The sequence below is a fragment of the Scomber scombrus genome, chromosome 1 (assembly GCF_963691925.1).
Source record: "Scomber scombrus chromosome 1, fScoSco1.1, whole genome shotgun sequence".
NCBI classification, from domain to species: domain Eukaryota; kingdom Metazoa; phylum Chordata; class Actinopteri; order Scombriformes; family Scombridae; genus Scomber; species Scomber scombrus.
In genome coordinates, this window is record NC_084970.1 from 687,693 (window position 1) to 702,343 (window position 14,651).

Below are 14,651 nucleotides of genomic sequence, written 5' to 3' on the forward strand. Positions count from 1 at the left end.
TTATAATTTTTTATATTAAATAAAGGTAAAGGAATACAATTGTTCTAAATATTACATTTCATCTGGGGAATCATGGAGATAAGGAAACATTTACATTTTTTAAATGAAGTCATTATTCGTATAAGTCCACTTAAATACACTGTAGGTTATAACATATGTAATATGTATCATTCTTTTGTGGTTACACCATTTGACATTTTCAGGAGCATTCAGTAAAAAATGGTGCAAATGTCAAATCTTGCCAACCCTTATTTGTCACTGACCCATATATAATCTATAGGATCATTATCGTTAACAAATCCTGTGAAAAGTACTTTTTTAAATACTTGCTTACCTTTTCTGTGACACTCAGGGCGCTTTCACACAAACAGCAGTTGGTGCGCACTAAACAGTCCATTCGGACCAAAAGCTCTTAGTTCGGTTCGTTTTCGTTGGTGTGAAAAGCATCAATCGCACTAGGGTGCGCAATAAATCAAGCGGACCGAGACCTCCAAAAAGAGGTGGTCTCGATCCGCTTGACTCCGCACCAAATGCCGACCTACCGGAAGATGAGGGAACGTCAATCGGACCGATTTTGATTCGTTTACAGGTGTGAACGCGGACCACACCGCAGTCTGTATGCTACATAGTAACAATTTTACTGCCTGGTGCAGACCAAATAATTGAACTAGTGGAGTGAAAGCGCCCTCAGCTTCAAACCCATTGATTCCTATAGAAGACTTAAGAGGATCACAAATACATAGTTTCATTTTGAAGGAATAATTCATAATTTTTGCTTTCTTCTTCGCTTCCTTTTCAAGAGAGCAAAAACAAAATAGTTGGTTATCACAAATTCTGGTTTTGATTGTCATGGCAACCTTATAGTGACTGCAAGACACCATGAAACTGCACATAGTCACTGCACTGACTGTTTACTTTAGAAAAAAGTGATTATGCATATATTCTAAAATATTTAACACTGTCTTAAGAAGAGGCTGCATTATTTCTTAAAACAACTGGATACTGTAGTTTTTAGCATTCACACAGGATTGCTATTTGTGTATTTATTGGTGCTCTATTGAGTATTTCTGGCAGCATGACAGTGTGCATGGGATTTACTTTCATAAACTACAGTGTGTTTGTAGTCATGGTAATGAAGGAAGGAACATGTCATCCAGTGTGGCTAACTGATGTATTTTTAATATTGTTTGGTCAACACAGAGATTTGAACACAGAGAAACACATAGTACTTGTTAGTGGATCAATTCATTGTTATTTGGGTCTTTTCTGGGATTAGACAACAATGAGAAAAATGCAGATTAAAGCCAGACTAATCCATTAAAAAGACATATAGAATGGTATTTAAATGTGGTGATGATGGTGAAGTCATTGCACAATGCTGACATATGTGCAGCAGACCTGGATTAAACTTGAACACAATAGGAGTTGTGAAACAATATAGTGCCTTCAAACAGAAAGATGTATATCTATTTAGATTTTGCAGGTCTCTTCATTTGTGGTGCTGATTGTGCTGCTGGCAATAACTTCACTATCTCATTAATACATTCACTACATTGCTAAATGTGATGTAACAGACTGATTTATTTATGTTGTATGGGTATGTATAATAAAATATGTGCCTCACATGCCAAAAGACCTAAGGCTGTTTTGCTATGAGCCTATACATGTCGTCCCTCCTTTGTCTCACCTTGATAATGTAATCAGCGTTGAGTGGGCCATGTGTCCTGAGTGTCTGCCTGTCCATTCCTCTCTGGAAGTCCAGGGAAGTGTTTCCTATCACGTAGGAGCCTGTAGACACTAGACTGGTCTCCTCCCTCCTCCCCTGAAGAGAGACGGCCTCAATGACTGAGGGAGCGGAAGAGGAGAATCCATTAATGTCAAAGTGAAAATTAACTTCATTATTCAACTTTATGGGAAAGTTAACTTCAAGGAAATGCAAATGCATGAAACAGGATGAACAAATCTAAAGATGGTGGGTTGTGTTCTCTGAAAAAAACAAAAAACAAAACTCTGCTATCTCATTCTGAAATTAAGAATGGCTTGTAGATATCCGATGTGCAGCGGGATTTAAACTCTCTCTTCTATAACAGTAAATTAACTAAAACACTATCTCTTGGGGGGAGATAGCATCAGATAAGGAAGGGTAAATCAGCAAAAGCACAACTGAAGTCAAAAATCAATAAATCAAGACAAGAATGTAGACAGGACAGGAAAAAAGCAAAGAGTAGGATAAAGAAAGTCATATATTATGCAGGAAAGAAGTGTTTGTGTGTGTGTGTGTGTGTGGGGGGGGGGGGGGGGGGGGTGTCTGGGCACATCCTTGGCTTGCTCTTCAGCACTTTAGTACAGCAGTGGCAGTTGCTTATGTCATTAAGGTGTAGTCCAGGTGGGCATAAAGACAAACATGTGTTGTCACATTCCAGGCATACAAAGGGGAATCATTTGAAGCTGAGAAGCCAATCCCTACATTTTCCACTGGCTATTGAGGTCCAGATCATGGTGGCAGTAGATTAAACATGATAGCACAGATGTCTCCCCAGCCATGTCAACATCTGGATATGTGGTCCCCATAGTGCGTTCTGGGTTTATCTCAGGGTCTCCTCCCAGTTAAACCCTGTCTCTTAGAAAATTACATTCATATGACTATTTGCAACAACAAATGTGTTTTTAACCCTTACATACTGTTCAGGTCGAATTTGACCTGTTCTGATATTTGACAGCTGTAAAAACATCCCAAATGTCTTTTATTCTGAAATTTGATGACTTTTCCTAAAGTGGCCCAAAATGCACAAAAATGAAAATATTTTAAAATGTTATACTTTTGTATAGGTGATACAAATGTTTGTCCATTGAGGCTGTTCTGGGTCAGATTTGACTCGTATCTATTGACATGTGTTTTAGTGAAATCAATAGTTCATAGTTTTAATAAGATAGTAGTTATGAGGATTTCTTTTTATGATGTAGCAGTGAAGACTGATGGCTCTAATGGTTCTACAATAAACCCCACACTTCCATAAAGTTCTGCTCATTTTACCTTTACATAAAATACATTTACATCATTATTGCTATGTTATATTTTCATGTCTTAGGTCAAATAGGACATGATATTGTGTGATAGGAGCCGTTATATCTCCATAAATGAGTGTTGTAAAAAATAAAAAATACATGAATCAAGGTTTAATCACATTTATTGATCAGTCAGATCGACTATTGATGCTTTCTAAACAGAACTGTTGTTCAATATTTGGTATAGACACTTTTTATGAGGAGATTCTTAGACCGGGTCAAGATTGACCCAGAACATATTGCATGGGTGTAGAATATGAACAGTATGTAAGGGATGAGGAAAACTCGTTGCTTGAAATGAAGTTTTAAAAATGTTGATACTGGATGTAAAATGTCAAATGATGTATTTCATTTGTTTTGCACCAAAATATCCAGTCTTATAACATCTGTCAATATCTGCTGGTAGTGTCTATAGCATTATTAAACTTGAGACACTACACTAAGATTGTGGTGTTGGTTTAATAAGGAAAAAAAGTCTGCAGTGTCTTGAAGCACAAGACATCATTCTTGTCTAAAACAAACAATGCATAGAACTTCTTAACTGAGGCAGTGACTACATTTATTATCAAAAGTGGAAAAAACATTAGCAATACATAAAAATAATAACTTCTAGGACACAGTTGCTCAGTTGGATGTGCCCAGAGACACATTCATGAGAGACATCATGTCAACTGACTCCTTTTGATGAAAGCAGCAATGTTCCTATTCTGAGTTCCTGCCATATGTCTGAGTTAAGGGTGAACCCAGACACCCTGCCAACGAAACTCATTTCAGCTGCTTGTATCCACCATCTCATTCTCTTTGTCATTACTCAAAGCTCATGACCATAGTTGATGGTTGAAAACTTGATTGGCTAGTATTTCATGAGCTTCGTTCCAGGCTTGGCTCCCTCTTCACGAAAACGGTCCAACACTGCCTTCGTTACTGTGGGCACTATACCAACTTCAGCTTTATTTATGTAGCACTTTAAACACCACACAGTTAATCCAAAATGCTTTACACAGAGGAAAACAAACACAATAAAGAGAAATCAGAATGATGATTTAAAACATACTACAACAACATTAATGATACAAACAATAAGAGAAAAGCACATAGACATATAGTCACATAGACACATGGTGACAACAGCACAAACCTATGGAGACATCAGCTGGAATATCTAAGCTCTTGAAAGTCTTGATAGTGGAGGAGAATTGCAGAGTGTTGGGACAGCAATATAGAAGACCCTGTCCCTAAAACACTTAGTCCTGGATGTGTGGACAGACAGAAGTCTCTGGTCAGATGATCTCAGTTCTCTGCTAGTGTGATATGGGGGCAGGAGTTTTGTAATATACAGGGGAGCGAGACCATTCAATGCCTGTGTTCCAAACAGGCAGTCAGTGTAGAGAGGCAAGAATGGGAGTAATGTGCTCCCTCTTTTTGGACTAGTTGGAGATGGGATAAACAAGACTGGGTGATAACAAACTGTAATGAGCTTGTTTTTTGTTTTTTTTCTTAACCTTTTTTTATTCAGGGGAAATTCACTGAGAGCAACGCTCTCTTTTCAAAGAATCTCTGATCACATTCACACAGTTCCACACATTCACACCTGGAAGCTGCCCAGTACAACCACAGTCTGATCTGCTGGACACTGAGCAGCTCCACTGGAGCAGGTGGAGTTAAGGCCTTGCTAAAGGGCAACTCAGTGGTGGTAATATCACTCCACCTTAATCCTAAATGCTCACTTCTCTAACCTTTAGGACACCACTACGACCAGGGACCTATGCTGCAGGTCATTCCTCTCTCTCTCTCTCTCTCTCTCTCTCTCTGTCTCTCTCTCTCTCTCTGTCTCTCTCTCTATCTCTCCCTCCTATCACCCTCTCTGCCAGTTACTGTATAAATAAAGGCAAAAAAGGCAAAACATCTTTAAAAAAAGGATGATATGAAGATATTAGATATTTAGATTTAACTAAATTATTGATTTCCCAATCTCATTCATTCAAGAACAAGACCCCAAGATAGATGATGGTCCTCCTATTGGGTAGCTATTCACTCCTAACGAAGTGAGCAGAGGAGGACCATGGATTCACAGTTTCTGTGTTTTAGGTCCACTTTGCTGGTTTCAACCCTTTCTAACTTGTGGGAACCCAGTAACCTGTACCAGCAGATACACTGACTGCACTCACTGATGCATTAGTCTCACTACAGAGACAAAGTGAATGGAAAAGGTCAGCAGGTTACTAATACATCCATCCTGTGTCCTTAAAGTCATCAAGACTCAAAGCTCTGAAAGCATACAGTGGCGTTTTAGTGAGGTAATCTGTAATCTATGATGACAATGAGATCACAGTACAGTGAATTACAGTGAGGAAACACAAGACGATGACTTTGTTAAGCATCTATGACAAGATAAAAAGGCTGGCGTGTGGGAAAACAAACGCTAGACGGCGAGTGATCTTGGGATAATCATTTTCAGATGGTGCGAGGCTTAGCATCAGCTACTGCTCAGGCTGCATTTCTACTTAAATATGACCTTTTTTTGTACCTGGCTTTCTCTCACTTGATAATTAGGAATCTAAAAAAGTCTCTCTGATACATTTTTTCCGATTACAAAAAAGAAAAAAAGTAAGAGCATTTTTAACAAATCCACTTATTTTTGACATTAATTACAATCTTTTCCCTACAAAGCTTTCACAACTTGAAACAATTAACAGTCCTATAGCCTTTGCCATGTCATCAATAGAAGCCATTCAAAATCAAAACAGTCTGTGTAAAGAGGGCCCCGTGTTGCCAATAGTGAAAATATGATTAGACTTCTGATGATATTTCGTTTCAGAGGAGTTCATGAACTTGGGAGCTGAGTTTGCTGAGCTGTAAATGTGTGTTTGATTTCCTCTCTTTTACTGTGGTCTCCTCCGCCTCTCCCTCTCGTGTTCCCCATCCGCCACACCGATCTCCTGGTAGTTGATGAATGCTCTGCTAAAGTAATTCTTAGGTCACTCCTCAATTCTGAAACATCTGACAAAGCACACATCCAGTAAATCCCGCAGCTCTTCGGGGTATTATGCTGTCGGAACTTGAGTATATTAGCAGGGTAAGTCTTGTGGACATGTGCTGGGTTTATCTGCATTCATTGTGGGCTCTCGCGCGCCTTTCAACTGCCAATAAAATAGGTCAGGAAAACCCATGTGACACAAACAAATACTCAAAATGCTCGGAGGATGTAAATCACAGGGTTCAAGCTGTGTAGGACATTTTTATTTATTTCATATCCGGCATATGGAGGGCGTTACATTTTCTTTGCTCCGTTTTCCCAACCATAATCTAAATGAATATCTCAAGCAAGAGCTATTCTTCAATACACTTGTACACCACTCTTACACCTGTAGAGATCCGTTTTGGTTAATATCATGTTCACTGTAACTTACTACACACAAACCAAGAGCTGTAAACATGCACTAACAGACAGCATTGGACTTTGTAAAGGAGCTTATACTCAACTTCATTGCACCATATGCATTTATTTCTCTTTGGTGGTCACAGGACAGGATATAAAGGTCTTGAGAAGTCTTAAACAAAACTGAATTCAGTTCTCTCTCTCTTTAAAAAAAAAAAAAAAGGCCTTACTGAGTGTGTTGAGACAGAATGCAAACTGAATTTCAGATTTAAATTGTCCTGGGAGGGCATGAATTGACATGAAAACATGAAAAGGTTTCAACTTGAACAGAAAATCGATGCGTATCCAGGGATACAGGGATGTCCAGAGACATGAGGAAAAGGAGAGAAATGACTGAAGTCTCTGAGTCCTGATATAAGTCAGAGGCTGAGCTGAACACAAGTGCACAGAAACACACATAGACATAAAGTTGGTGCTTAATGTCTATATAGTTAACAGTATTGGGGATTAAATAATTACATATAACAGCATTATGTAATTTAATTACAAAATACATGTAAGTGTAATCTGTTACATTTACTGAGAAAAAATGTGTCATTAAATTAGTTACTGATGAAAATGTTGATTATAAAGGAGGTTACATCTGAAGTCACACCTTTAAGATTTTACTCATTTTTAATATGTATCATGTTACTGAATACATATATTGCTGTTTTTAATTCTTTGAAATCAATATTTTTTATATTTAGTGAATAAATCCTGACGTGGGCTGATTGGAGCACACAACTTTTGACTTTTTTCCTAAATATCTTTATTTTATATTCCAAAATCAACATGAACTAATGAATACATTTTACAATGAGAGATACATCTTCTTTATAAGAAATGATCTTTCTTATAAATCATGTCAGTATCCATGACAACTTAGATTTTGGTGCTTAATGGGAACACTTACCCTAACAGCTGGACACATTGGTTAGAAAATTAGAAAAGTCATCAAATGTAATAAGTTACATTACTATGATGAAGTCATTGAAAAAGTTACATTACTGCCTTTGAAATGTATTTCTTACATTTCATTTACAAAGGTATTTCATATTTCATATTTTCTCTTTACTGGATGTTAGTTATTATTTGTTGTATGTTGAGAGACACGACACAATTATAAACTACTAAGTAAGACTGGTGCAACAGTGGATTGTGTGGCAGGAAGCTATTACAGTATCAGCATCATCACTACTGCTAACTACAGTAGCTAAGAACCCATAAGTGTCCATTTTACTATTAACTGAAATGAACATTAATTATCTTGTAATTGGTCACATCAATTTATGAATGATCTCACTGGGAGTAATTCTTATTACAGCTGGGATATACTGATGAATACGTGGCATAAACTTCAGTAACTTGATGCACTTAATAAGTCCTTTCTATAAATCTTTGACAGTATAATCATGAAAAAGGCATTCTATGTCTAAACAAGTCTTATATTTGAATTGGTGAACGATGAAGAAACCTGAAGAGACTCAGAAAAGAAGTAGGTAATTATAAACATCATTATTTAAGACTGCAGTCGAGCCTTGTGTGTCATAAATAGAAACCAGAAAAAAAAAGATGCCTCCTAATATCGTTAGCGGTTCAAATGAACAGCATGGCTAAAGTGGATCCAGATGATCCAGATTAACAGTAATAAAGCTTATGAATTCATCTAAAATCACATATAGTATCCTGGTTGGCCCAATTTGCGTTCATACCCCAAATAAACAATACCAGAGTTCACTTCTGAACATTTAACATTGTTATGTTATTATGTTATAACCAAAACCATATATCACAAATACATAAAAACAACCATCCTCATTCATTAGACTACATTTTCTCTACATTCAGTCCAAAGACCAAACGAAAGACCATAAATAATTCAATTGAAAGCTAAATTAAAGCTGCAGGTAGTGATGAACGGGCCCTCGCATCCCCGCACATGTTGGGCAGCCTGCAGCACAGTCTACTGACACATAGATGTGTTCAGGGCACAACCCTCATCATGTGTCAGACATTTGGGGCAGAGTGGACAATGTATGTTGGCGTTATAAGGACTTCCTGTTTTATGGCAAAACATCGAAATTTGCTGCATGGCCACGCCCTGCAGGCATAGCAGAGGAGAACATTTTTTTTTATAACTTTTCATATTCAAGGTCTTAAGATGACACCATGGTAGGTTAAATCTCTAGGAGGAGTTTGTTAAAGTACGAGGCATGAAAATGGCGCAAAATGGTTGACTTCCTGTTGGAGTTGGGTTATGGGTCCAAGAGACTTTTTTGTGCGTCTGGCCATGATACATATTCATACCAAATATTGTTCATCTACGTCAATCAGGAGCAAGGGGCTCAAATTTCTTAATTTTCCTAGGGGGGGGGGCTTTCTGCCACATCCATGTCTGTGAACCATAAGATATGACATGTTCACCAGGTTTGGCATGTGTGCCAAGTTTCATGACTTTTCAGGCATGTTTAGGCTGCCAAAAATGTGTTTGTTTTGGAAGAAGAAGAAGATGCACTGTTAATGCTTGGGCTCTAATGAATTCATAAGTAACATACATTGCTTTTATATTCCTTGACATTCTATATGTAAGTGTGTGAATACTGAGTCTCACATACACAGTATCAGAAACTATGCTGACAGTAATGAAACAGAATGACTGCTTTTATAATCACTGTACTGTACACCTTCATTCAGTGTGTGTAGAAAGGTAAGAAGGCCTGGGGCATTACACAAAAACACAAAAGCACAAAACAGTAGGACTGTACAGAATGAACTGCAGTCACTCACCTATCATATCAGGTCCTTTGGCATTGACTCTGACAAAGCGGCTTCCCACTGGCACCTCCAGCACTGTTTTGACAGCTGCAGGCAGACACGAGGTTGGAAAGATTTCATTACAACATACAATACAGAACAATACACAGAAAGAGTGTGCAGAACTTAACACCTATAGTATATGACATGTTAGACAACGTTCATCACCACCATCACCCAAACACCAACAGAAAGAATTGTTGGTGAATGGTGCTCTATCCCTTTTTTACCATTACACATGTTTGGAAGTTTCCTTGCTCATAGTTCAACAGGATAGACAGCAAAACAGTCAACACGTAAAAAAAACCACAATGTAAAAATGAATATACTCAAAGACGCAACATATCATGAATAGCAGACACAAGGACAGAGTGGAGCCATCCTTCTTCAACACTCCACCACAGAGGTCCACAAATGTGGAGCCTTCAGAGCCAAATTGCTATTTTGTCATTTTGGGCTTTATAGATCAAATTTGACTGAAAAAATGACTTGGAGAAACTATGACAAGGTACATAGAGGACACTTTCTATAGTATATGTACAAACAATTAAAACAACTTCATTATTATATTAATAGAAAGAATGAATCAAATGTAAAAGGGGTGAATTGTGGTGATAAAACCAAAGAGAACCTCTAACTGTGCAGCTCCCCTCACTTCTACAGAGCTTTAGCATCTTGTGGCTCTTTCTTTTGCTTTTATGGTCCGCAAACTGACTTAGCCGGTGGAGAATTTAGCTGCTACAGAGACAGACATTTTCATAAAAGTTGCTGGAGACCAAAACTGAGCTTAAAAAAGAGTGAGTATATTGAAATTAGATTTGTTCAGAAACAGGATTTCATATTAATGCTGATCTTTGTACAAGTGTGTTAGGAAACTATTAGTTGACACATCTCCATAACAACTTTATTAAGTGATAATATGCTGGATGTTTTGTTTTTAGCTTGTCCCACTGCCTGCCAACTGGCTTCAAGACAACTTTTTATGTTTAAAGACACATTCCCTGATTTTGTTGCAAAAGCATCCTGGAACCTCAACTGTAACCCTATCTCACCAAATCTACCAGCCTCCTGTATACAGTTCACATTAGTAAAAAGACAGTGGTGTGTTTAATGACATCTGTGACTATGCAAACACTTCCTTCCTTCTGACTGAGCCTGTTACTTTGATGGATAACTAATAAATGAAAGTTTTATTGACTTGTTTGGTTGTGTGCTGCTGCTTTAACAAATGACTACTACGAACACTTCTTGGAGCACAATAAACCCTGATAAACCTACAAAAACTATCATATCTGCAAATCTGCAAAACAGTTTCTCAAAAAGTCCATTTTAAGTCTGAAATCATTGCGTTTGTTCCTGTTCATGGCTTGTGGCTGACAGATTGATGTCCCTTGCAACAGTATCATTTGCTCTTATCATAGCTGACAATGTCACAAACAACAAGTGAGTAATGCAGTTCTGTCAGCTGATCTCTGATCTTGTCAGTGAATGAATTAAAATTAGATGGTGAGAAAAGGAAATGATGCTCAAAATGTGTCACTCTGAGCGAATATCCAGGGACCAATAGTTTAACAATGTAAAGCATTATGCATACTGCAGGCCTTTGAAGAACGAGATACAATGTTGTCAGTTTTGACTGTGAAGACATTAGAGAATATTACGTGAGTCTTTCAACACTGTATCTGTGTACTTGTGTATGCCTGTCATTGTGAGGACCATATGACAGTAAAACGAAGAATTATTTGTTGTACACCCTTTTAACTTCACAATCTATTTTATTACCATGAGGTCTACTGGGGACCATGTCAAAACTTTTTATGGGGCATTTAATGCCTGAAGAAGGGACAGTTTGGAAGTTTGTGATAATTTGTGTTACTATGTGTAATTCTGGGCAGCTCACCTTGATAAAGATTAGGCACTCATGAAGACCCCCTCCTCTAATTCAGTTAGTTCCATCCAGTTCCAGCCTGTCCTCACAACAAAAACAACAGCATGGGTCTAAAATGTATTCATGCTGGGATTGTTGGTTTGGAGACCTTTGTTTGAACTCTTTCCTATGTGTACTGTCGTCTCTCTGCTGTGGCTGTCTACTAAAGGCCAGAACATTTGTGGAAATGTACTTGCATAAAGGTTCAGCGATGTCCCAGTCTTCTAAATGGGGTCAAACAATGAATGAATGAATTTGTTTAGTATTATGGATGTGAGTGTTATCACCACAAAGTATTGGTGAGGGAATAGTATGTTAAATGTTCACATTATCTGTCCCATCATCTGGTCAATTCTGACTACGTAACACTACTAGCCAGGGGCGGATCTATGAGTTGATTCAGGGCTAAGCCCAGAGCCCCCAGACCCAGGGACACTTTTTTTGATGCATGCACAGAATGAAATGTTACTGCATTGTATGACTACTGCAAACATTAATAGTAGTAGTACTGACTTATTTCAGTCCTTAAGAGTGTTATTAACATACATTTTTCAAAAAGAATAAACAGAGGTATAAATACGATTAGGCTTAAAATCAAAATAAAAACAAAGAATATTAGCTACATTTCATTTTGATTACATTTCACTCTGTAACACTGCCTTAACTGAAATGTCTTCAGAAGTTTGACTCTTTATTACAGTTGTTATAAACTCACTTACATTCAATCAGCAGCTGCTTCAAGTCACTGTTCAGAAAAAGTAACTTCAAACAGATTTTTTATAAAAAACATTTTTAAAATAGATTCAGGGCTTATGAGAAAACATTTAGGGCTGCTGCCCCAGAATTGCATTGTATATTCATACAGTGCAATACATTAAAACAATAACACTACACACACATACAAGATTCACACAACGAACCAGTGCAATAAATCGGTACACTTTATACATGTCTTATGATTGTGTTATGTATTCTTGTTTTGCTTTGTTGTGCGTGTGTGTGTGTGTGTGTGTTACCTGCCAGGGGACAACAGATGCAAATTAGCAGTTGTGCTAACTCTGGTGCATTAACGTGTGTATTTATTGATACTTGTGTTCATTAATGTGCAATGTCCCTTTTAAATAAATAAATAAATAATATTCTAAGTGGGTAAAAAGATCAGTTAATGCATTAATATCATGCTGCCTTTTCTGCAGGTTTAATTTGAAAATAGTGGCGAAATGCAGCTTTAGTGCAGTTTTGTCTCAAATGAAAGAGAACACTGCTCTGTGTGATTTGCCTCACATAAAAGAAGAAGCCTCCTTCACTGTACCCCCTGCTTGTTGTAGAGGCCTCTCACTGTTTTGAGAGCACTGACTGAAGGAGACCACCAAACTACAGCCTCTGCCATCACTAAATCTGCCTGCTTTACTACTGCACAGCAGCACTGACCAACTCAGCACACTTAAATAACATCCACATGTGTGCTGTTAAACGTCAGTGAGCCTCACTAACTAGTCAATCATGACACTCTCTTAAGGTCGTGCACACAGCGTACACAAACAGCACAAGTATTTACTGCTGTGAAAGAAAGGATTCCTGTTTTTTACCCTGCAAAATGACTTTCTCACTTCTCACACTGTAAGTGTTTCTCCCTCTGTGGTTAGGTGAGGAGGTGTGGTAACGAGGCGAGACCTTTACAGGTATAGACAAATGGAGTGTTAATTCTATTTTCCACATTTTATGAAAGCAACTTTTCCTTCTGGCAACAAATGAACACTGAGCTCAAACGATTAAGCTACTCTGGCTGCCAGCCATGGGGTTTTGCCCCCTAACATAATTATGCTTGGAAACTGCATCTGCAATGTCCTAAATTTATGGGAGCAATGAAATAAATTCAGCTGCAGCCATTTGCATTTTTTCTGTGCTCTAAAATGGAGAATTAATGTAAAGCCAAGAATTTTCAAAAAAATGACCTTCAAAATAAATTAGGGGAATGAAACACAGATAAACAGTTATGAGCTCATTTTACATGAGTCTGCTGGAACTGTAAACTATGGCTTTAGGAAATAATGTAGCCAATTCATATTCCAAATGCAATGAGTGATAAATGGTATAGTCATGAATAATGAATGAAGAGGAACAAAGGTGATACTCTGTGCGTCTGTAACGGTAGATAAACTCACCAGCCAAGTTTAGCCTAAATGGTTGTGATCCATTTACTGTATCAGTTTTTCTTCTTTTGAGATATTTAAGCAGAGGGCAGAGGACATGAGAGACAGAGACTTTAAAAGAGAATGGAAAAAAGGAACAAATGAGTCTGGCAGAAAGAGTCTCTCTGGTCAAAGGAAACGTTGACAGCGGTGCAACGATCACCACGGCTCCTACAGGTTCCCTACTGGCCTCTGATAAAAGGAGCTCTGGCCACCAGTCACAGTTCAAAGCCAGTCTCATAGACATATGTATTCAAAGTACTGAAAGTGAGCCTGCATATTGGGATTCCTCCTTGATGTTTTAAAAGGAATTCTGTCACTCCCTCTAGTGAAGTCGGAGGTCACAGTCAGCCCTCCTCCAGCTTAAAAGCATAAGTCTGGTGATTTTCTCTGTTTTTCTTATTGTTAACAAATGTCATGTGTAGAGCCAAACCAACATGAACTCATCCTACTTACAAGTATTGTGCTCATAACCAAATCATAATATGTCTTATTCATCTCTGCTGTTGGCTTCTGTCATTGTTCAAAAACTATTACAAACACACCAGGGAGCCACTCCTCTGCACTTGGTGCTTCCTTCATCCCTGAAGATGAAGATATTGGTCTCAGTAGCTTGTTTAGAAACATCTCCAAACACTACTAGCAGTGAAAATCAATCAATCAATCAATCAATTAATTACACTTTATTCATCTAGCAGCTTTCATACAGGCTAGTGTAGTTCAAAGTGATTTACAATGAGTTGATTGACAAGCTGATAATGAGACAGAACATAAAGAAAAGGTTTCAGTATATAAAACAAGAACAAATTAAAAGACAAAAATTGAGACCAATGCACACAAGATAAATTAAGAATGATAAAAGTTTAGATAAAATAAGTAAATAAATGTAAATAAATAAGAAGAGTAAGAGAGAAAAGAAAAAGGTTTATTAATAAAATAAAAACGAGGTTAAAATAGATTAAAAAAAGCAGCAAAAAAAAGAAAAATAAAAGATGAAGTTTAATAAAAGCTGGACTAAAACTAGATTAAAATAGATTAAAAAACCAATAGAAAAGTAAAATAAAAGATGAAGTTAATATAAGCTTGGCTAAAACTAGGTTAAAAAACAACAGAAACATAAATAAAATCAATAAGAAGATAAAATGGATGAAAAGATGGTAACCTTCAGGAGTGAGGCACCTCGTCCAGCTTGCTTATTGTGCTACATATTACAACCTCTTGACTTTGTACA

At 37.5% G+C, this 14,651-nt stretch overlaps 1 protein-coding gene across 1 annotated transcript in view; it reads right to left on the reverse strand.

Moving 5' to 3' along the window:
* LOC133980500 (ADAMTS-like protein 3) overlaps nt 1-14,651 on the reverse strand; it is a 194,184-nt gene that overhangs the window by 14,362 nt on the left and 165,171 nt on the right. Inside the window, exons 6-7 of the mRNA XM_062419253.1 lie at nt 9,275-9,349; nt 1,688-1,845 (exon numbers count right to left, since the gene is read on the reverse strand). Of these exons, the coding sequence (XP_062275237.1) occupies nt 1,688-1,845; nt 9,275-9,349 (233 nt within the window). The remainder of the gene's footprint in view (nt 1-1,687; nt 1,846-9,274; nt 9,350-14,651) is intronic.